At 37.9% G+C, this 21,402-nt stretch overlaps 1 protein-coding gene across 2 annotated transcripts in view; it reads left to right on the forward strand.

The window, feature by feature from the left end:
* OXCT1 (3-oxoacid CoA-transferase 1) overlaps window positions 1-21,402 on the forward strand; it is a 130,715-nt gene that overhangs the window by 67,748 nt on the left and 41,565 nt on the right. For both annotated transcript variants that reach the window (XM_087867909.1, XM_045787348.2), the window contains exons 10-13: window positions 765-859; window positions 2,775-2,823; window positions 8,597-8,669; window positions 9,277-9,352. In XM_087867909.1, the coding sequence (XP_087724035.1) occupies window positions 765-859; window positions 2,775-2,823; window positions 8,597-8,669; window positions 9,277-9,352 (293 nt within the window). The remainder of the gene's footprint in view (window positions 1-764; window positions 860-2,774; window positions 2,824-8,596; window positions 8,670-9,276; window positions 9,353-21,402) is intronic.

Raw genomic sequence — 21,402 nt, forward strand, 5'->3', positions numbered from 1 at the left:
GGATAGCAGTTTCAGGCAGTGTGGGTATCTCTGATCTGATCAGCCTGTTTGTGTTGAGAGGCAAGATTAAATCTACACCATTACAGACAAATCAGGACCCAGTTTTGATCATTTAAGGAGGAAGAGTCAAACTCTCAGCTCTTTGATGCCTTAGCTCAGCTGCTTTTTATATGATCTCAGTTATATTCACTGAAACTTAGTCACCTCCGTCCTCTTTGTACCTTAGAGAAGATTCAGTTACCAATGAATGTTATCTCAGTGACCCAAAGGAATTGTTATGGTTTTAGACAGACATTTTGGTATTGTCAGAAAACTTTCTTTTTAATTTAAAAATGATACCCCTTTTTGAGAATATTAAATCACTGTTATTTTTAGTTGGAGTTTTGAATAGTGAAAATTACTTTTAAGCAAAGGTCAAGCCATGTTTAATAATATATCAGTCATAATAAGTCGTAATACGCCAGTTCAAATTTGCTAATAAGCACATTAATGAAAATAAAATATGTCTTACGATAAAAATGACCTCTGAAGCCACCACTTTGGTATCTTTACAGGAAAACATATTAATGTTATTGAAATTAGAGATTTTCTTTTTTAAAAATATTACAAAATAGTACCTGGAGGGTGATGGGAGAATGTATTCAGTGATTACATTCAGAGCAAGTGCCTTTAAAGTTCAGAAGTTCAGATTTATATATGTGGCAGATTTATGGCTTGATTTTTCTACCTTTTATATGGTGGACCTTAACATCTTTTTTCCCCAGCTAATTTGGGCATAGGAATCCCGCTGCTGGCCAGCAACTTTATCAGCCCAAATATCACAGTTCATCTGCAAAGTGAAAATGGAATCCTGGGTCTGGTAAGACAGAAAATAATGTTTTATTTATCCAGTCTCGATGGAAAACGAGACTGTCCATATAGTAAAATCTTCTGAGAGTTGTTAGCTTTGCGTTCCCAGCCTTAGTTTTAAGGTAGTGTCCTGACTAGCTGAGCTTTCTGACTGTTCGTCCTGGGTCAGCTTGTCAGTGTCTCCCTCCCCTGTTGTACTGCTTCAGGGAGACCTCACAGTGTCCTGCTTAGATAACTTTCTTAACTTTGTGTGGTTGGACAAGGTGATGAAGGTCATAAAGAATTCTGTACTGAATAATGATCAATAAGACTCTGAATGAGAAACTGAAAAATAAGGTTTTTTTTGTTTGTTTGTTTTTTGTTTTTTTACTTGAGGAACAGGGACATTTTTGACAATTGATTAATTCAAAAAGTTCCTCTTACCTAATTCTCATTTTGAGGCCATGTTGCTCAAATAGGAAGAATTTTTCTCTTCCTCAAGATTAACCTTCCAGATGAGCTCAACATTCTCACAGAATTTGGATATACTTTTTATTCAATACTATAATAAGAAGAAATACTTTTGCTTCCCGGATGACATTTTTTATGTAATGTTAACTATGGCAGAGATTATTTATAGTTTGGCCAATTTATAAGACTTCTAATCTCCTGTTGTTTCAGTAGATCTTAACTGTTAATGCAATAAAAATTGTATATATGGAAAGGGTATATCTAGTCTTTAAAACATAAATAGTGATGATGAACATATAGTTGATAACTGATTGAGGCAGTAGTCATGACCATCTTCAGAAGCACAAAACTGATATGAATCTGGATAAAAGATTCATATCACAGTCAAAGACTCACATACCTGAAAATATGATTATTTATAGAGCGACCAATTCCCTCATTTAGAAGACAAGGGAAATGAGTTGATGTATATTATCCATGGTCAGTGTTTAAAGGGAAAATTTAGATAGTCCTAAAACATTAGTTGCCATTTCAGTTTATTTAAATGACACATGTTTTTCTCTCTTTTTGAAAGCATGTTAGAATTTCCCAGCTCAGGTTTCCTCACTCTTGGTTCTGTCTTATGCTTCCCCCACCCCTTTTTCCATTTCCTCCTGTTTGTTTACTGTATGATATGTTATGAAACAACTCACCCCCTTTAAGTAATGTAGAATGCCTTATAAAAATACATACAAAATTAAAAAGCAAAACTGAGAGTAACCAGGCAAAGGGAAAATAAAGGCATCAAAACTTAGGTGTTGTGAGAGTAAGGTTAGGACTCCAAATTTGAACCTTTAGGTGCTGCATACCAAACAGATGAAACCTTACCTCTCTGCATCCTTCTAGTCAAATAAGGCAGCCATTTTGTTTGTGATCACTGAAACTACCAGGAAGATTTATGAGTAACATTGACTGCATAGTAGGTACTAAACAATTACTTTTTGTTTTATTGACCTATATTTCTTTTTTTTTTTTTTTAAAGATTTTATTATTTATTTATTTGACAGGATAGAGACAGCCAGCTTGAGAGGGAACACAAGCAGGGGGAGTGGGAGAGGAAGAAGCAGGCTCATAGCGGAGGAGCCTGATGTGGGGCTCGATCCCATAACGCCGGGATCACGCCCTGAGCTGAAGGCAGACGCTTAACCGCTGTGCCACCCAGGCGCCCCTTGACCTATATTTCTAATAGCTTAACATTTCTTGCAAACTTTGGTAGTTTTTAGGAAATAATTTTTTATTTATCACAGTTATTAATATAGGAAAGACTAATCAATTTGAGAAACAGCCATGAAAATACTGGAATTATTTTTAAAAGGTTCACCTCAAATCTTTTGGTACTAATTTCCCAGGGATTTTAGAGAAGTTATTTATATTACGATTTTAGCGTGTGATTCAGTGAGAAACTTCTTTTACTAATTCAGTGTGTGCTTTGACAGGGTCCATATCCACTACAAAATGAAGTTGATGCAGATCTAATCAATGCAGGTAAACTCCCTCATTACATGTTTTTCCACTGTTTTCCGTTGCTGTTTAGTTCTTTACCAAATAAGAGAAAAGAGTTGGGCTTGATTCTTTGTCTTTTCCTGGAAAGTGCTCCATTGTGTTTTTCACTGAAGAGGGGAGAGAAGCCTTCCTAGTCTCTTCTTTGCCTGGCTTGCTCTTCTGAGATCATCTCTTACTTAGGGAAGACTAAGATAATGGAGAAATTGCAGGTGGGGCCACATATAATGGCAAGAACTTTGGTGGGTCAGTCAGTCAGGGTCCTGGCTATACATAGAGAACACTCCCCAAATGGGGTAATGAGGAGAATTAAAGGAAAAGACAATTTATAAGGGTATGACCAAGATTGAGGGAAACCAGGAAAAGGATGGTGAAGCACCACAGGGAGTTATTATCACCCTGAGGCCTTAAGGGACAGCAGTGGGAGAGGGCCACCTAATAGGATCTATGGCCTTTGGTAGAGGAATGCAGCCATCTTGTAGAAACCTGGATAAGGGGTGGGGGTCTTCTCTGCTGGATCTTCTTCTTGTGCCTTCCATTGGCTAATCCCAGGTTGAAATATGTCTGCTTTCTTGTGATGAGAAGGATGACAAGTGGATTCGTAGAGGCAGAAAAAAAAGATCTGGCACACTGGGGTTTTTGTTCTGAGCAGTACTTAACTGTCCCCTAGTCATCATTGGACTAGAAGAGCATCCTTCAGAGGTTCAAGGGTATTTAGACATGTACTCTGCCACTAAGTATAACTCAGTGATGTGAGTAATAGAGATTTTTGAACTGGCACTCTAGCCTGTCTTCTTTATTCCCACATTTATATGCTTTGCCTTTTATTATTAAGCCTTTTATTTGACTGTGACCTAGAGTTGCATGTAGGAGCAGCCTAGAGGAGAAAAAAAACAGGCCTGACCTTTTGGCCATTGTTACCGTCCATGCTTGAGGCAACACTGCCACCTCGTTGGGGCTGAAGGTTATCCTTACATTGGGGCTGCTCATAAAAAGTTAATTTTTATACTCTAGCAAGATTTTCTTTGCCCTTCTTTTACTCTTGAATTCACTCTACCCCCACGAAAGTATTATTCTTAATTCACATTCAAAAATAGTACGTGTAAATCTTAGAAGAGCAGCAATATTAGCTGAACATAGAGGCCAGCTTCCAAGCAGAATTGATGTTTGATACTTAGAATTTTTGGAAGTAAAACCGCTTCTGGTTGAATAGTTGAATTAGCTAACACGACTCAACCCTGAAAGGCCCACTGTGATAAAGCAATGACATTTAACTAAGGCTGTAATTTAATTGTACTGTACCCTTTAGCAATAGCTCATTGATCTGTGAAAATATTTGCTGCTTGGTTTAATTAATTTATGATGTTAGTGAGTTATTTGCAGAATGAATAACTCCATTTTCCAAATTTTAGGCCTGAGTTCATGAAACCCACTTTCCTTGGAAAAGTAGTTAATCTTTTCAATGATTACTGGACAGTAGGCATTTCTGATTCCATGAGCTTCAAAGTAGCTCAATAGTCATGAAGCCACTAGTTTTATATTTTAACTCCTGAAATACCATATATAGCCTTAGACTGCTTTATAAAACAATAATTCATTGCTTTTGGGAAGCCAAGCTGCAAGTCAGCTTATTAATATTTTAACTCTTTCATTGAAGTTCTGTTTAGGATTTATGTTACTTTTGATTTTGGGAGGAAATACTTTGAGCTAAAGAGCCCAGAATGCATATTGGTGGTCTCCTCAACTCCCCAAATTTGGAAGTTACCTGGAAGATCAGCCCCTTGTTTGTGTTAATTTGAAAGGAGTTTTTTTTTATTAAAGATTTTATCTATCTGTCCATCTATCAGAGGGAGAGAGAGAGAGAGAGCTCACACAAGCAGGGGGAGTGGCAGGCAGAGGGAGAAACAGGCTTCTCGCTGAGCAAGGAGCCTGATGCAGGACTCGATTCCAGGACCCTGGGATCATGAGCTGAGCCGAAGGCAGATGCTTAACTGACTGAGCCACACAGTTGTCCCTGAAAGGATTTTTATAGAAATCCCTTGGAATGAATACAAAGAGTTCTATTTCTGGGTATAATCAGTATATTAAAATTTTAAAATAACACAACTATTTCTAGGGATCCCTTCTAGACAATAATCTCAAGTTTATGAAAAAATGAATTATTTGGTTTGCAGCATACTTTTTCATACTTATATACCATTTGAGCCGCAAGTGAAAATTTATTGTACAGAGTGGGAAACTGAGGCCCAGAATAGTGATGTGATGTTCCCAGGATCCCGTTGCTAGGGACACACAGTCTCCTGGCCTTTTTCTCTACACATTGAGCTATACCCACTGCTAATCTAAGTTTTACAGAGGTGCAGAAGGCTGTGCTTACAGCAACATTTCAGAGGTCCTGTTAAGATTTGCAGTATTCTGGATGCGATTGTGAAATTTCCAGTGAGTCTCACATTTTCGCCTTCATATTAATGTACATTTTGCATTCTTCTCTATTTCTTAATTGTGTTTTCTTTTAATATACAAACAGTGTTTTAAATGACTTACCTTTGATCAAAACTGCTTTAGAAAGAACCACCATGTTAACCTCATGTCTTATCAATGCCCCTGGCCCCTGCCATGTGCCTCTAGGGCAGTGGGGATATTTGACAATGATATTTGGATAACTGGGGATATTTGAGCAAGTGGGGATATTTGACAACGTCTGGAGACATTTTTGATTGCCAGTGTTATCGTCAAGCAGTAGGTAGAGGTCAAGGATGTTGTTAGTTATCCTACGGTAACTGAAACAGCCCCCCTCAAAAGAGTTATCCAGCTCCAAATGTCAATAGTGCCTTCTCTGGAGTTCCTTGTGCCACAACTGAAGAATCACAGGCCTGCAGACTAAGGTACAAATAGTATAGCATTCAAGATCTATCTGATAGTTGCACCTGCCCTTTCCAGCTTCGTCTTCCTCTACACCCTTCAAGGACTCCTGTGTCCACCCATCCTGGACTACTGGGTCTGTTCTGATCATGACTCATGCTTTCCTTCCTCCGTGCCTTTGCTTTTCCTGTGTATCACCAGAGTTTTTGTTCTCTTCCCTTCTTTTTGCATCCCCATCTCCTTATCAGTAATTTCCTGTTAAAATGTGTTATACATATTCTTCAAGCTCCAGTTCATTTGATCCTTCTGTGGTTCAGAAATGCCGCTCCTTTGAGCCTATAACGCATCTAGTGTCTCTCATTTTGCCTTGTAATTATTCATGTGTATTTACCTCTCTAGATGAATAATATATTCCTTTTGCTTAGGGCAGTGATTCTCAAAGTGTGGAACAGCATCAGCATCACCATCACCAGAGCCTTACTAGAAATAGAGATTCTCAGGCCCCATCACAAGCCTACTAAATTACAAACTCTGGGAATTTAGCTCAGAGATCTGCCCTCCATGTAATTCTGATGGATGTTAAAGCTTGAGAACCATTAGTTTAGGGCATCTGTGTTTGGTTCATAACACTGTTTAAGGCACATAGCAGCCATTTACCTGATATTGAGTAAGCAACATGTTAAATCATAAGCCAAAGGACTCAGCAACGACGAAATTGAATAACTGTGTTTCCCCAAATATCATGAAAGGATCTAGACACATGGAGAGAAAAAGTGGAGGAAACAGAAATCAATCAGGAATAGTCAAATAAGAAAGTTCTGTTTCTTTAAGATATTGATTGTATGTTGATTACAGTTATTTCTTGACCAAATTTGGGCATTGTATTTGAAAAACATGGATTCAACTTTAGGATATCTATTTTTATTTAGATATTAGATATTTAAAAATACTGACAACTAACTTGGCTTCTAGAGAATGTGATTTATAACATGCCAGAATGTATTAGCAGGTGCCTGACAATAACTACTTTTTATGAGAGTTGTTTTCTGGGCTCTTAAATAAAACTATGCTCCATAAATCACATGGGGCAAGCCAAAGCCTTGCACTGATTTCCAAGTTTCCTGTGAGTGGTAAATAATGCCTTCTATGTACTGTCGGCTGGTGGAGATTGCCCTTTAGAAGTCATTGTGATTTACCACCTGGAGAACAAAGAATTGAGATTTTTATGTTTCTCTGCTTTTTTGTCCTACACATTCTTGGTTCTTGCTTATCCACCTCACAGGACTGGTGAGGAACCGAATTTGCTGGACCTGGAAGTTGTGTTAGGATCAAGTTTAGTTGTATTATGCCTGTCCTGAAACCAGAGCTCCCAGGCTGGCTGTGTAACTCCACCGTATAAGTCAGTTGCTGGGTCCTGTAGCATTTATCCCTAGAGGGGCAAAGGCGTTGTCTCTTTTATAAGTAGGTTTGGAGTGAGGAATAGTAAAAATGACAAAAATAAAAGCTTATGTTTATGGGTCCTTTCTCTGTGCAAAGAACTGTAGTAAGGACTTCGCATGCATTATTTCATTTAATTCTCCAAATCTTACGTGCTACCTAAAAGCCCGTACTGGCCACACCAGAAAGTATTTTCCAGACCTTTCATCTTTATAGTACTTTGGAAGATGTGAAAATGTTTCCCCGGTTTAGAATCAAACCCCCTCAGGGAATAAATATTTCAGCATGATATAAATAGCCTCTTTCTCTCTACTTGAGCTCAAATGGAGAGGGATATTGATAAAAGATTTAGCTTTCAGGCAAGGCTTGAGAAGCTGAGGGTACAGCTGAGTTGCACACCTGGGCATGAGCTGACCACTCTTGTCCAGCTTTTCTCTGTTCCAACCCTGGAATCATAACTTCTTTCCCCTTCTTTTTGACTGCTTTATTACACTGGGATAATGCATGGGGTGTTCTCATACAGTTGACTTCTATTTGGCAAAGTGGCATGTGAGCACTTTTCTGGTTAAGACCAGAAGCTTCCTTCTGGGCACTGTACACACAGGAAATGGATCACAAAAAGAAAACAGCTGAAATATACGAGCCAGGTGATATGATTTTTGTGTGGGGATTGGATGACCTTGGAGATCCTTTCCAGCTCTGAACTTTCATTATGAGGTATAAGTTTTGGAACAGGTCTTTCTAAGAGGGCCTCTTGGAAGTTACCATTAAATATGTGAGCCAGTATTAGAATACTATTCCCTGATCTCATCAAAGTCCTATGATTTTAACAGAAACAGGAGCAAGAAAAGAAATATGAGTCAGAGAGAGAGAGAGATTAAAAGTAGAGATTCAGACCTAATGATATTAAGGAGTTAGGGGGCACCTCACTTCTAGATTATTTCTTGATTTTTAAGAAACATCTGAGAGCATCTTCTGTGTCATTCCCTTCAAAGTTGCGTTTCTTCATGCTTATTGCAGTCTCTTCGTTGCAGTGACTTACAGTAGCACTGGATTCTGACAGGTGCATCCCAGGGACTCCTTTTCCCTCACTCAGCATTTAGCAGGGGCTTCTGGAGGGAGGGAGTGGGGCTGGGGAGAGGCGGGAATGGTTAGAGGCGACCGGGTGCTTTGTCTGGAAAGAATTTCGAAAACAATAATAAAATTAAAAGTTGGTCTGCTTTCGGTTATCACTCTGCAGGGGCCAGTCTGAACAATGCCACTGACTAAATACTCCTCTTCATAGGGCAACAGTTCCCACTATGTCCCCCACCCCCCACTGCCACAGCAGTTTGGTTAAAGGGGGCTTAGTTCTTTAGGAAACGGAGAAGGTATAGACCTCTCTCTGCATGATTTCCACTCTTAGAAATCTAATAGCTTTTTGTTTCCTTTGTTTCTTTTCTTGTGTATGTGTGTTTAGGCAAGGAAACAGTTACTGTTCTTCCAGGAGCCTCTTACTTCTCCAGCGATGAATCATTTGCGATGATTAGAGGGTATGTAACAACGGAGCCCCTCATGTTTCACATGGCATGGAATGAACTGAGTCAGCCCCTGAACGTGTTAGCAAGGCTCCGAATCGTAGCCACGTCTCCCAACCAGAAAATGGTCATGGGCTCATTCAGCTGCACCAAGATATGAAATTATTCACATTGAATGTTGGGCATTGGAACACTGAGCTCACTGTTATTAAAAGAATCCCCCCCCAATGGAATATATATCTGTGTTCTGGGAATACTGAAGTAAACATTTTTAAAGTTCTGAGGATCCTAACATTTTCTACAAAACTGTGTTTTCATTTTCTAGCTAGCTTTTACCTTCAAATCAAGCCACATTCCCCCTCACCAAAGGAAACAAACTCACTGTGTACACCTGTTTTTAATTTGTTTTTGGAGACAATATAGGCTATAATTTTTTTTAAAGAACTCTTAATGGTTATTTCTCTACATCAGCTTGAGCTGATTGATTTGGAAAATCAGGTGTTGGGTGGGAGAAAGCAAATTTATTTTGGAGGGTATAGAATTATTTTAATTGCTGGCAATTTCAAGCAAATGGGACATAAAGCTTGTGAAGTTTGCTTTATATTTCCTTTTTCTCTCTCAGGGGGCATGTCAATCTAACAATGCTAGGAGCAATGCAGGTTTCCAAATATGGTGACCTGGCTAACTGGATGATACCTGTAAGTAGACATTTTTCTTCTGAATTATGCTTGGGTCACCATAATTATTTTTTAAGAACAATCTTGTTGAATTACTACGAGAGCATAATATAATTACTACAAAAATAAGGAAATATTTTAATATTTAATATTTTAGTCAAATTTTGGTATAGCAGCTACTGAGAACTATTTGGCTTTGCCTGTTTACTGTGTAGTTGGAACTAAAAAGGTAGGATCAGGGCCAAAACATAATTTTCCACGAGGAACAGAGAACTGGGGAAGATTAAAAATAAATGGGTTAATTCTGATAAAAATAAGAAATACCAATATTTGTTATAGCCGAGTTTTTGTAACTAGAAAGAACAATTAACAAGTTCGTTAATTTTATGTTGATGCTTTATTTTCTTATTCATGGTGATTAAAAACCTCTCTTGATTTGTTGGTCATGTGACCTCGTAAGTAATCAATCACATCGTCTTCTGTTATGGAATACAAAACTTGTGATGTTTAAACATGCTTGTGAAATGCAAACAGTTTTCATTTACTAATGGCCTAAATCAAGGAAAAACCACTTAGAATCAGCTTTGGAAAAAGAACTGTAATCAGTTGACTCAATTTATGAGTGCGGTTTTTTAGGTTCCAGGTTGTTGCTTTGTGATATGTATATGCAAACAAGAAATAATGCATGTCCATGATTATGAGCTCATTTTGGCAGGTAGCTCAGGTTACTCTTTCTGTGTGTATACTTAAGGATTTCTGTGTGTTTTTCTGTATCGTCAGCTAAAAGGAGTTTGTTTACCTAATGCTGGTGTTCTAGGATTTGAAAGTTTTTCTGAAATCTCTTAGGTTTTTTTCTCTAGTAATTTTTTGAGGAAGGTGGATTAATATAGTTGATGACAGTGTTGGAGAGCTCTTTTGGTCTAATATACCATGAAATATTATTTTAAAGTTTGAAAAATTATTAAAGCCCTGGTTCTCAAACTTGGTTGCATATTAGAATCATCTGATGGTTTTAAAAAATATTGATGCCTGGGTCCCACTCCCAGAGTTTCCAATTTAATTAATGTAAGATGTAGCTTAGGCACTGAGCATTTTAAAGGCAACCTTGTAGCCAAGTTTGAGAACCAGTATATTAAAGAATAATCATAAATCACATTTAAAATGTAAGGGAGGAAGGGTAGTTGGCTGGCTCAGTCAGTAGAGCATGCTGCTCTTGATCTTGGGGTCATGAGTTCAAGCCCCACGTTGGGGATAGAGTTTACTTAAACTAATAATAATAAAATACACAAAATGTAAGGGAGAAATATCATTGAACCATTAATGGTAAGAACCCTTAGCAAATTATGGAATATATTGTTATTTTAGTTTAAAAATGTTTATCATTCTAAAGTAGCCATAGTTATAAGAGTTGGCAGCTTTTGGAGACTTCAGAGAAATAAGGGAGGATCTCCGGGATGTTGTACATTGAATCAGATCAAAAGTTTATGGGAATACTTACTTGTGTAGAGAATCAGAATGTATTTCTATTTTCAAATTTTAGAAAAAGTCCATATAGAGTAGTAGAAGGAGCATAAAAATGTAAGCCTTGGGTTTTAGCCCTGACTCTACCCAGTAATCAAGGTGTGACCTTGAACATGTCACTTAAACTCTTCAGGTTAAAGTGTCCCTATCTGTAAAATGAGTATTTGAGACTATACGATTTCAGATATCCTGTCTGGCTTTCATAGCTTGCTGGGTAAGAGCAGGGGCCCTGTAGTGAGACAGACATGCATTGAAATCCAACTTTTGTCCCTTGCTAGCAGTGTAACTGAGGCAGTTGCCTGCTTTTCTTCACCTGTAAAACGGGGATGCTAGGAAACTACCTACTTTATAGGATTATATAAAGGAATAAATGATATAATGTATGCAAAATACATATCACTTTGTATATGATGTGTATGAGCTTGACATATAGTACAAGCTAAATAAATGGCTTATTATTATTCGATAACTTAAGAAAGAGAAGTTGGGGGTACCTGGCAGAGAAGGGAATAGAATTAGTTACTATGAACAGAAGCAATCGAATTTTAAATATGTCTGTTTCCTGGACTGTTAACAAGTTTTGAAATCAATTTGCACAGTGGTCATTAGTATGGAGCAGAAACATGTTCAACACATTTTTGCCTTTGGGGAACATGGGCATCTTTAAAAAGTCAGTATATGTTTTGCTTATATTATGGTTTGACACACAGGGAGGCTGGAAGCTCTCATATACATTCTGTAGTTGTCCTATGTAGGAAAGATTTTTCATCATGTATCACATTTTTACATATGCTGTGGGGATTCTGGTGAGTGATTAAAATATCAGTGTTTGTTACTTTATAATTTTCTTGATACTGTCAGAGCTCATGTGTTTCCAAATGACTGGACCTAGCGGGGCAGTGATGGAGAACTCGAATTCCGCAGAACAAAAACTAAGCATAAAAAATGTTCTTGTGTTTGGTTCCACTCTTCTGGTAGTGGAAGTTGGTAGTGTTATTTCTTTTTTCTTTTTCTTTTTTTTGAGAGACAACGTGATCAAGGGGCGTGGGGAGGGGCAGAGGGAGAGAGAGAATCTTAAGCAGGCTCCATGCCTCTCTTGGAGCCTGACACGGGGCTTGATTTCACAACCCTGAGACCATGACCTGAGCTGAAACCAAGAGTTGGACGCTTAACCGATTGAGCTACTCAGGTGCCCTGGTACTGTTGTATCTGATGAGCTTTTCTTTTGTTCCTTTAGAAACTGATAATCACTTCTTGGATTCTTCATATGTGATGCATAGTGTATATTTTGATTCTTTCGAATGCAGAGTAGGTTAAGAGTCAAGACCATGAACTTTAGTTTTAATAAATTTGAATTTCAGTTCTCTCCCTGACAAATCATACAATCCAGAGTTCGTGTTTTGTTAGGATTAATTGAGAAGAAAATGAGAAGTGACCACTAAAACACTCCATAAATAGTGGCTGTTTTTATCTTCTTCAGTGCTCTGTTTGCTTAACATTAAAGAGGAAATATGGGGCGCCTGGGTGGCTCAGTTGTTAAGTGTCTGCCTTCGGCTCAGGTCATGGTCACAGCGTTCTGGGATTGAGCCCTGCATCAGTCTCCCTGCTCTGCGGGAAGCCTGTTTCTCCCTCTCCCACTCCCCTTGCTTGTGTTCCTTCTCTCGTTGCCTCTATCTCTGTCAAATAAATAAATAAAATTAAAAAAAAAACATTAAAGAGGGAATATTTGCCTTAAAGTACGCTGGCATAAGCAAAACTATATGTTACAGTAGCTAATACAACCTGCTTATCCTGAGTTCATATTCAGGTACCAAAAATTAAACCCTTTGAGGACACATTTCTTGCTCTTATTGGTTATGGATAAGATATAGCCTATCCTCTTTATATAAAGTTTCAGTGAGCAATCTATTTCTGTTTGTCCCAAAGATTTATGTTGATTATTAAAATTTAGATATATTTTTATTGCAAGATCTGGCAGTTAAGAAGCTGAAAAGTTCAGCTTTATTATATCATTTTTCATTTACTTTTATCTTTTTACTGAGTTGAATAATCTTTCGGTGGTTGTAAAGCCTTGAGTTTCTCTGCATCATGGCATCCCCATCAATCATCACGATGTCAGATTACAATAAATATTATGCTTTTAAGGCAGGCAAATGGTATGGATACTATTTGTCTTATCCTTTAATAGCTTCTTATTATGCAGTGTTGGTCTCCTGTACACAGAGTTTTAAAAATTCTGCCCTGAGCATCCGAAGACAGAAAATGTGACAAAATAGTCATTGGCTCCTTCGAGTTCCCTGATTATCGTGATGATGGTAAAACCCCAGTCAAGTTATGAAAATGTGGACAGATGTGTAGCCCGTTGAATCTGCATTCAGAACTGCTCTGGCTTTCCTAATGCCTATTTTTGGAAAACAGCTGCCGTAGATTATTGACTTGTGAAGGGAAGCAGATGTGTATGAGCAGCGATGGGAGCTAGTTATGGAAAGCGTGCAACCGTGGCCTGCTGGACACAGCTGCTATACGTGACACGGCAGCCAAGGGCTTGCTCCTCCTATGTGGGGAGAATTGAAACGAGGGAGTCTTGAGGCAAAGGACAACGGGATGTATTGTGCTTGTTTTTCCCTCACATTTTTTTTTATTTCTTTGTGCATTTTAAAAGAAGAAATACAAATTGGTGTACTCATGTATGCTAGATGTATGAGTGCATAAAATTGGTTTGGTATTCTAGTTGTATCTTCTTTAAACAAAGCTAAGTCTTTAGTCTTCTGTTTGTACAACTAAGGAGGTTTGTGTTCAAGATTTAAACAATGTTACGTCAATGATATCTCACTAAACCTGGGAAAAATTTAAAAATTAAAAAAAAAGGTTTAGCCTAGTGGTTTAATTGCATCAAGTACAGTCTAAATATTAAATCCATAGATTTAATATAGATACAGATATACAAAGATTAAAGCATAAAGATATAAACATACAGACATAAAGATGGATTTAACATAGCTGTCTTGTTCTACAAACCAGAGGGAAAGAAGATGGTAGAGAAAATATGTATGTGTGGTATTATGCTTTTACAGTTATTCAGAAAGACTTTTGCCATCTCAGTGTAATGTAGCGGACAGTGTATAGAACTTTGGGATTAGACCTGTGCTTAAATACTGGTTCTGTCACTTATTGGTGGTATGGCAGATCATTTTATTTTGGTATACCCATTTATAAAATGATAGTGTTTAACTCCTATACTTGTTCTGGGGATCACATTAGTTCATTCAACAAATATTATTAGGCATATAGTAAGGGCCATGTACCGTCCTTGCCTCTTAAAGATGCAGCAGTTAACAGAACAGTTGAAATCCTCTGCAGTGGTGGAGATGATGTTCTAGCAGACATCAGCATGGATGGCCCCTATGCTGACTCTGGCCCACTGCCTCTCTTTGGAATGAAGTTTTACTGGAACACAGCCACATCCATTCATTTATGTATTACCTGTAGCTGCTTTTGTGCTGCAATAGCAGTGTTGAGTAGTTGCACCACAAACTGTATGGACTGCAAAGCCTTCAATATTTACCATTTAACACTTTACAGAAAAGTTAGCCAACTCCTGCCTTAGATCATTGGTCTGAAACCTTTCTTCTTTTCTAATATAAGCAAGTAATGCTATAAATTTCTCTCTATGCACTGTATTAGTGACATCCCACAAGTTTTTATATACTATGTTTCATATTCATTTCACTTTCTTTCCAAAATATTTGCTAATTTCCCTTAATGATTTTTTTTCTGTAACTTGTTGGTTATTTGGAAGTATGTCATTTCACTTCCAGATATTTGGTGATCTTCCACATACCTTTCTTAATTTATAGTTTAGTTGTCATGAGGTCAGAGAACATACCTTATATAGTTTCCATCCTTGTAAGTGTGAAATTTAGTTATGGCCTAGGATATAGTCTATCTTAGTAACTATTCCAGCTACACTAGAAAAGAATATGTATTCTGCTCTTGTTGGGTAGAGTGTCCTATAACTCAGTTAGGTCAAGTCAGTAAATAGCATTCAAGTTTTCTATGTCCTGTCAGTTATTGAGAAAGGAGTAATGAAATCTTCAGCAGTAATTATGCATTTGGCATTTTCTACTTTCAGTTGTATTACCTTTTGCGTTGTGTATTTTAGAGCTCTGTTATTGGTTATATTAGTACACAGTTAAGATTGTTAACGTTCTTTTAACAAATTAACCTCTATCATTATATCCCACCTTATTTCTGGTAATGTTTTGTATTCTAAAGTCTATTGTCTAATATTATTATTATTTGAATATCTTTTATTTATTTATTTGTCAGAGAGCGAGAGAGACAGAGAGAGCACAAGCAGGGGGAGTGGCAGGCAGAGGGAGAAGCAGGCTCCCTGCAAGGAGCCTGATGCGGGTCTCGATCCCAGGACCCTGGGATTGTGACCTGAGCCGAAGGCAGATGCTTAACTGACTGAGCCACCCAGGCGCCCCTATTGTCTAATATTAATATAGTCACTCTGCATGGTATATTTTTTCCATTCTTCTACCTGCAACCTATTAATGTCTTTATATTTAAGTGAGTTTTGTAGTTAATGTATAATTAGGTCTTGATATTTTATCCAGTTTTATAATCTCTGACCTTTAATTGGAGGGTTAGGCCATTTACATTTAGTGATTATCAACATGTGGGTTTAAATCTATCGGCATATAATTTTTTCGCCATTTGCCCATCTGAGTTTGTTTTCGCCCCCTCTATTTTCTTTTGGGTCAGTTAAGCATTTTTTATGATTCCATTTTATCTTCACTATTGAATTATTTTCTTTTTTTTTTTTTCCTAGTGGTTCCTCAGGGGTTTACAAGACACACCTTTTAATATCATAATTAAGTAATGTCATATCACTTTATATATAATGTAAGAACCATACAACTGTAAACTTCTATTCCCTGCCCTTATCCTATTTGCTGCTGTTGGTCATACATTTTATTCTGCATTCGTTTTAAACCCCATTATACCTTGTTATTTCTGTCCTAAAAATATTTTGTCTCGTTTAAAGAGATTGAAAATAAGGAAAAAAATGTATGTTTTGTACATTTTTATTAGGTAGTATAATTTATATGTAAAAGTTATATATTTCCCAAAATATTTGCTCTTTCCTGCACTTCTCCTTTACATTGATCCAGATTGGCATCTGTTGTTATTGTCCTTCTGCTTGAAGGACCTCCTTTCATGTTTCTAACAGTGCAAGTCTTATAGATGTCACTTGGGTTGATTCTTTCAGTATTTGCTTTTCAACTTTGTTAAGGTGAGTTGAGAGAAGCCTTTAGTTTCAGTGTAGTTAGCGCCACTACTAACGTGATTTCTTTTTGAGCACTCTACCTGATGCCGCGTGTATTACCAGGCCTTTCCCCTCTGGCGAGTAGGAATATGAGTCATTCCCAGACCTGTGTGAATTCTGGATATTTTTTTGGTTAATACTTCCTGGTGGTTCTTTTCCAGGCCTTGAATAATTTCTTTTCGTATATACACACATCAATATTCTGCCAAAGACTTGAGGTGAATCCTTTGCAAATCTTGTGAGCTTGCTCTCTCCATATAGCAACCTCTATTTTGGTATTTTGAGCTCTCTAGTCAAATTCTAGTTGACTAGGTCTCCCTGAACCCGGTAGAACTACTGGGTCCCACCTGGGTTCCCCTCACTGCCCTGAGTTCCTCTTTCTAAGCAGTAGGCTGGGGCATTTGTAGGCCCACCTCATTGGTTTTCCTGCTCTCAGAGATCACAGTCCTGTACTGCCTGTTTTCTAATATCGGAAAGTTACTTTTTCCTGTATTGTTTAATACCATTAATAATATTTTTGAACTTATGTGTTCATATATTTCTTGGATGATTTTCTTAATATAAATCCCTAGAAGTAGAATATGTTGGTCAGTTTTTTAGGGTTTTTGATGCACAATAAATTACTGTCCAGAAGAATTATCCCAATTCATACTCAAACTGTTTTCATTCTATTACCAATGCTGGTATTTTTTCTCTTCTGTTATTTTGCATTTCTGTAAAAACGGCCATCTAGAACTGTTTAAAGAGCCAGCAGAGCTTTACTCCGCTGCCTTCCTCCTCACTTAATCCTCTTTTCTGTTCCGGAGGCCTTCCTTTTAGCTTTTAGCAGTTATTATCTCTTATCAAATATTGTTCGGTGCAGCTGTCTTTGGTCATTTTAAAGATCACATTCATGGTGATTGTTCTCTGCATTAGTGAATGTGTCTGAATAGACCAGCTGTAACAAGCATGTGTGTGTGTTCTCTGTATCCAATATGTTGAACAAGCTCTACATGTGGGATGAAATAAAAACACAGCTATTTTTATCTCCTATGGTGCCTTTAACTTTATTTAGTTAGGGAAGCTCTCCTTCTACATCTCAGCTCATTCTCTGATAATACAGTAACTGTCACTGGGTCACTTTAATTCACAAACCCTGTTTTGATTCAAGACGTAAAGAGTCCAGTTCACAATAGTGAACATTGCTTCAACATACGTTTAAAAGCAGCACATCTCCTCTCCCTATGGCTCCCCACCTAGAGGCAAGACCGGCTGCCTGCATTTGGGAAAGGTTTTGTGTGGTGGTCTGCTTTTATCTTCACTCACCTCCTCCCCCAAATCACTGTTTGGCACCTACCTGGGTAAATATTCAGGAGAGTGAGAAGGCAAAGGAAATAGGGCAGGAAAGTTCTTACATGGCTGGTAGTGCTATGAGCTAGTTCCCTGCTCTCAGGTCCTTGCAGAGAAAGCTGATACCTTTTTCTGTGTGTGGGGTCTTTGCAGACCCCCCTTTGGGCCCCTTCTGCAGCATCTGCGTTGGAGAGCAATGGCTGGGTGCTTCTTCTGCAGCTCCCGGTTTTCCTGTGGTCTGCTTCACACATAGATTCTCATTTGTGCAGCATCCTGTTGAGAAAAAGAGAGTCTGGCCTTCTCATCAACCACACCTGGGAAGCGCTCATGCGTTTCTTGTCCACTTTCTGTAGCAGTTGTGTGGTGACTTCCCCCAAACAGTCACTTCAGCTTTCTCAGGTAGAAGTCAGGTACGCCATTCCCCCGTTGTGTCCTGACTCTTCTCCTGGAGGCAGGATGCTCTGGAGTTGTCTGTCATCCAGGCTGTGGTGTCAACTGAGTGAGAGGCAGGCAGGTACTTACCCCTCTCCTTGTTGCTGGCGCAGAGGGAGTAGGACCACGACATGCTTTTCTTCGAAGTCCACACACAATCCCCTGTGCCTACCAGACTCTTTGATTTTGCCAAGTGTCTAGGGTCTTGGAATTTGTTTTTGACCATTTTCTCTGTCAATTCTGCTTCTGAGATCTATCTCACATCCTGGTATTTCCTAGCTATCATGCTTGTACTTTTGTTGAAAGCAAGATTAAAGAAGTTCCCATTTAACATCTGGTTACTGCCACTGTTTCCTTGCTGCCATAAAGTCTTCCTCTGAGTTCATATTCAGCTAAGCCTTCATACATGTAGGGGTGTCTTCATCTATGGTTTCTGTACATCAGGGCGATCCCCCAGCCTATCTGTTTCCCAGCTGCCCTAGACACAAGACAGGACCATGGAAGAACCTAGCCAAGCTCTGTCTATTCTAACTGGGAAATGAAACCTGATCGACCCCTAGTTGGCAGGGGGTGGGAAGGGGAGAGAGGGAGGAGTGTTAGAAAATAAACCCCAAAACTGCTCTGACCCAGTGGATGGACCTTTATTTCCTGTGCCAATTTAGAGACCCATCTAATGCTTGCAGAATTTCCAAGAGCAAAGAATGATTCCTTCTTGTACAGCAATTTAACAAATGAGCATACATTTTTAAAAAGACAAGTTAGTATTTGCGAAATTGATTAGAAACATAAGCTGTTTATTATTGCTCTTTACTTGGAGACTATATTTAGTTATTCAAAAGTGCTTTTATCTGTGACTCTCTGGAAAACATGTTGAAAATTAATCCTTAGTTTTATTATTTACATCCAGTATTTTTCAGGCTAAAAGCATATTTATAGACTAACATATTTGATACATTAGTTTTATAAGGAATTTTCCTCTTACTTGGAGGATACTGTTTGTTGGTAATTAAAAGCTATGACTAAAGTTTAAAAGCCACAGCTAAATTATAAATCTAATATTTTTACAAGGAGGGAACTAATAGCCATTGGCCAAGTGATATTTATTTGTATATTTATTGTCATTTAATCCTTATAGAAGGTTGTGAGTTAAATATAACCATCCCTGTTACTATAGATGAAGAGACTGATCAAGAGTTAACCATTCAAGTTTACATATGTAACCCAGTTATGACGTAGGGACTTTTTTTTTTTTATTTTAAGATTTTATTTATTTATTTGACAGAGAGACAGCAAGAGAGGGAACACAAGCAGAGGGAGTGGGGGAGGGAGAAGCAGACTTCCCAGCGGAGCAGGGAGCCCAATGCAGGGCTCAATCCCAGGGCCCTGGGATCACTACCTGAGCCGAAGGCAGACGCTTAACGACTGAGCCACCCAGGCGCCCCTATGACGTAGGAACTTGATCATAGTTTCCTTTGCTCTTATATGCTTTGTATTCCACCACAACATTCTTTTGGGAAGCATTTAACTAATGCCTTTCATGATAGAAATAAAACTACCTGCAAAATAAATAGTCATGCAGCAGTTCTGTAAACTTGATAAATTATTGTTTCATTGTGGGAGATAAAACCTGGTGCAATTGGAAGGTTCGAGGCTGTATATATGATCTCAGTTCAAGCTAGGGTTTTGAAAGATGCTGGATTGACCATTTGCATGTGGTTTTTTTTCTGCATCTTATTTTTTAAAGCTCTCACACTCAGATTCTAAAGTCTTCACTGCCTAATCACATATAAATAGCATAAATCTCATGTATGAAGTATTTTATCCATTTTATTTACCATTTTGTTTTTTATAATTTACCAGTTGAAGAGTTCTTTGGAAGAGTTCAGGTCTTCTACCAGGATTTTAAAAATAATTTTAGCTTTTAATATTTCTTAAATGGGAAACATTGAAACATAACTGTAGAAATATGGGAATCATTGCAAAGGGGAATCCTAACTAGAAGTTAAAAAAAAATTAAAATCAGGAATGAACAGTAGCAAATTCATTGGCAAGTCAGCTCACTTAACCTAGGTTCCCACTAATGTTTATCTTGTAAGTAGGCAAAGAGACATGAGAATGTGAAATAGACTTTTCTTTTTGGAAATCTCAATTTTCAGTGATCTTAAAGAAATTTTGTCTTTTAGTTGCTACCTGAGTCTTTTTGGGCTCTGGAGGAAAGGAAATATTTCCCTCCTTGCTATGTTGCATATGATGTGTTTGTGAAAAACTGCTTAGTTCTAAGAACTTCAGCTATGTACTGGAACTCATGTATTCAAACCAGAGACTGAAAAAAAGGTGAGCTAGACTTCTGATTGATTCCAAGCCATGGTGCTGCCTGGCCTCCCAGCAGCTATTGTAAGAATTTCTTTGATCATATACCCTCCATTTTCTCTGGTGTCAGAAGGCAGACTACTCTGCATAGAATGGGAGTTTGGTCTTTGTCTTCTTCATCTTCTCCTTCCTCCTCCTCCCTCCTTTCTCTTTCTCTTTACAGAGAGGATGATCAATGAGTGCGTTTGGTATTTTCAGTTATTATCCCTTTGGCTGGGGATGTATTTGTATGACTGCAGCAGCCCCTTCTCATTAAACAACCCACTTAGAAGAAAGGGAGGAAACACTACAAATGCTAGATGAGGTCTCTTAGAAAACCATTATTAGTAATTTCATAAATAATGGTGCTGCTGATATAACTTAACAGGGAAGAAAGCTAAAGGGCTGAAGACAATGTGACCCTGCTGCTAAAGGCTAATGAATCTTGAAGACTGAATTCTGTTAAAGAACTGGATTTGGCATTTCTAGTTGATGAAATCTTTGCTTCTCACTTTACTCTTTTGATTTAGAGATAATTTTTGGTCAGCACTTTTATTAAGAAGAAAAAGTTTTATTAGAGAAAATGTCAAATATATACAAATATAGAATAATAAAATGTATACATTCAGTTTAGACAATTATTCATTCATGGCCACTCTTGTTTCATCTATACTCCTGTTTACTTTCCCCTTCTCCCCGGATACCACATCTATCATTCTATACCTTAATGTTTTAGTATTACCCCTGAAAGATTCCTTTTATAAGCCACAGATCTGTTATCCCATTAATAGTAAGGGATTAAGGATATAATTTTAACATCATCCAGCTATACAGCACCCTAATTTTATTGATGGAGAACTTGAATCCAGAAAGATGAAGTGACCTGACTCAAGTCACAAAACTAAGCTAATCCTGGAACTCATCCCTCCTGTCTTGTAATCTAATAGGAATATTGTTTCCATTATGAGGAAAAGTTTTCTTTTGAAATGCAACATCCCAATACAAAGAACCTTCCATTTTCCTTTCAAGTACACTTTGAAGCATCTCTCTGTCTCTGTGAAGTTACTTAACCTTTCTAGACCTCAGCTCTTTATTTTTAAAATGT

Source organism: Ursus americanus, chromosome 15, assembly GCF_024610735.1.
Source record: "Ursus americanus isolate L20-20 chromosome 15, mUrsAme1.1.p, whole genome shotgun sequence".
Taxonomy (NCBI): Eukaryota; Metazoa; Chordata; class Mammalia; order Carnivora; family Ursidae; genus Ursus; species Ursus americanus.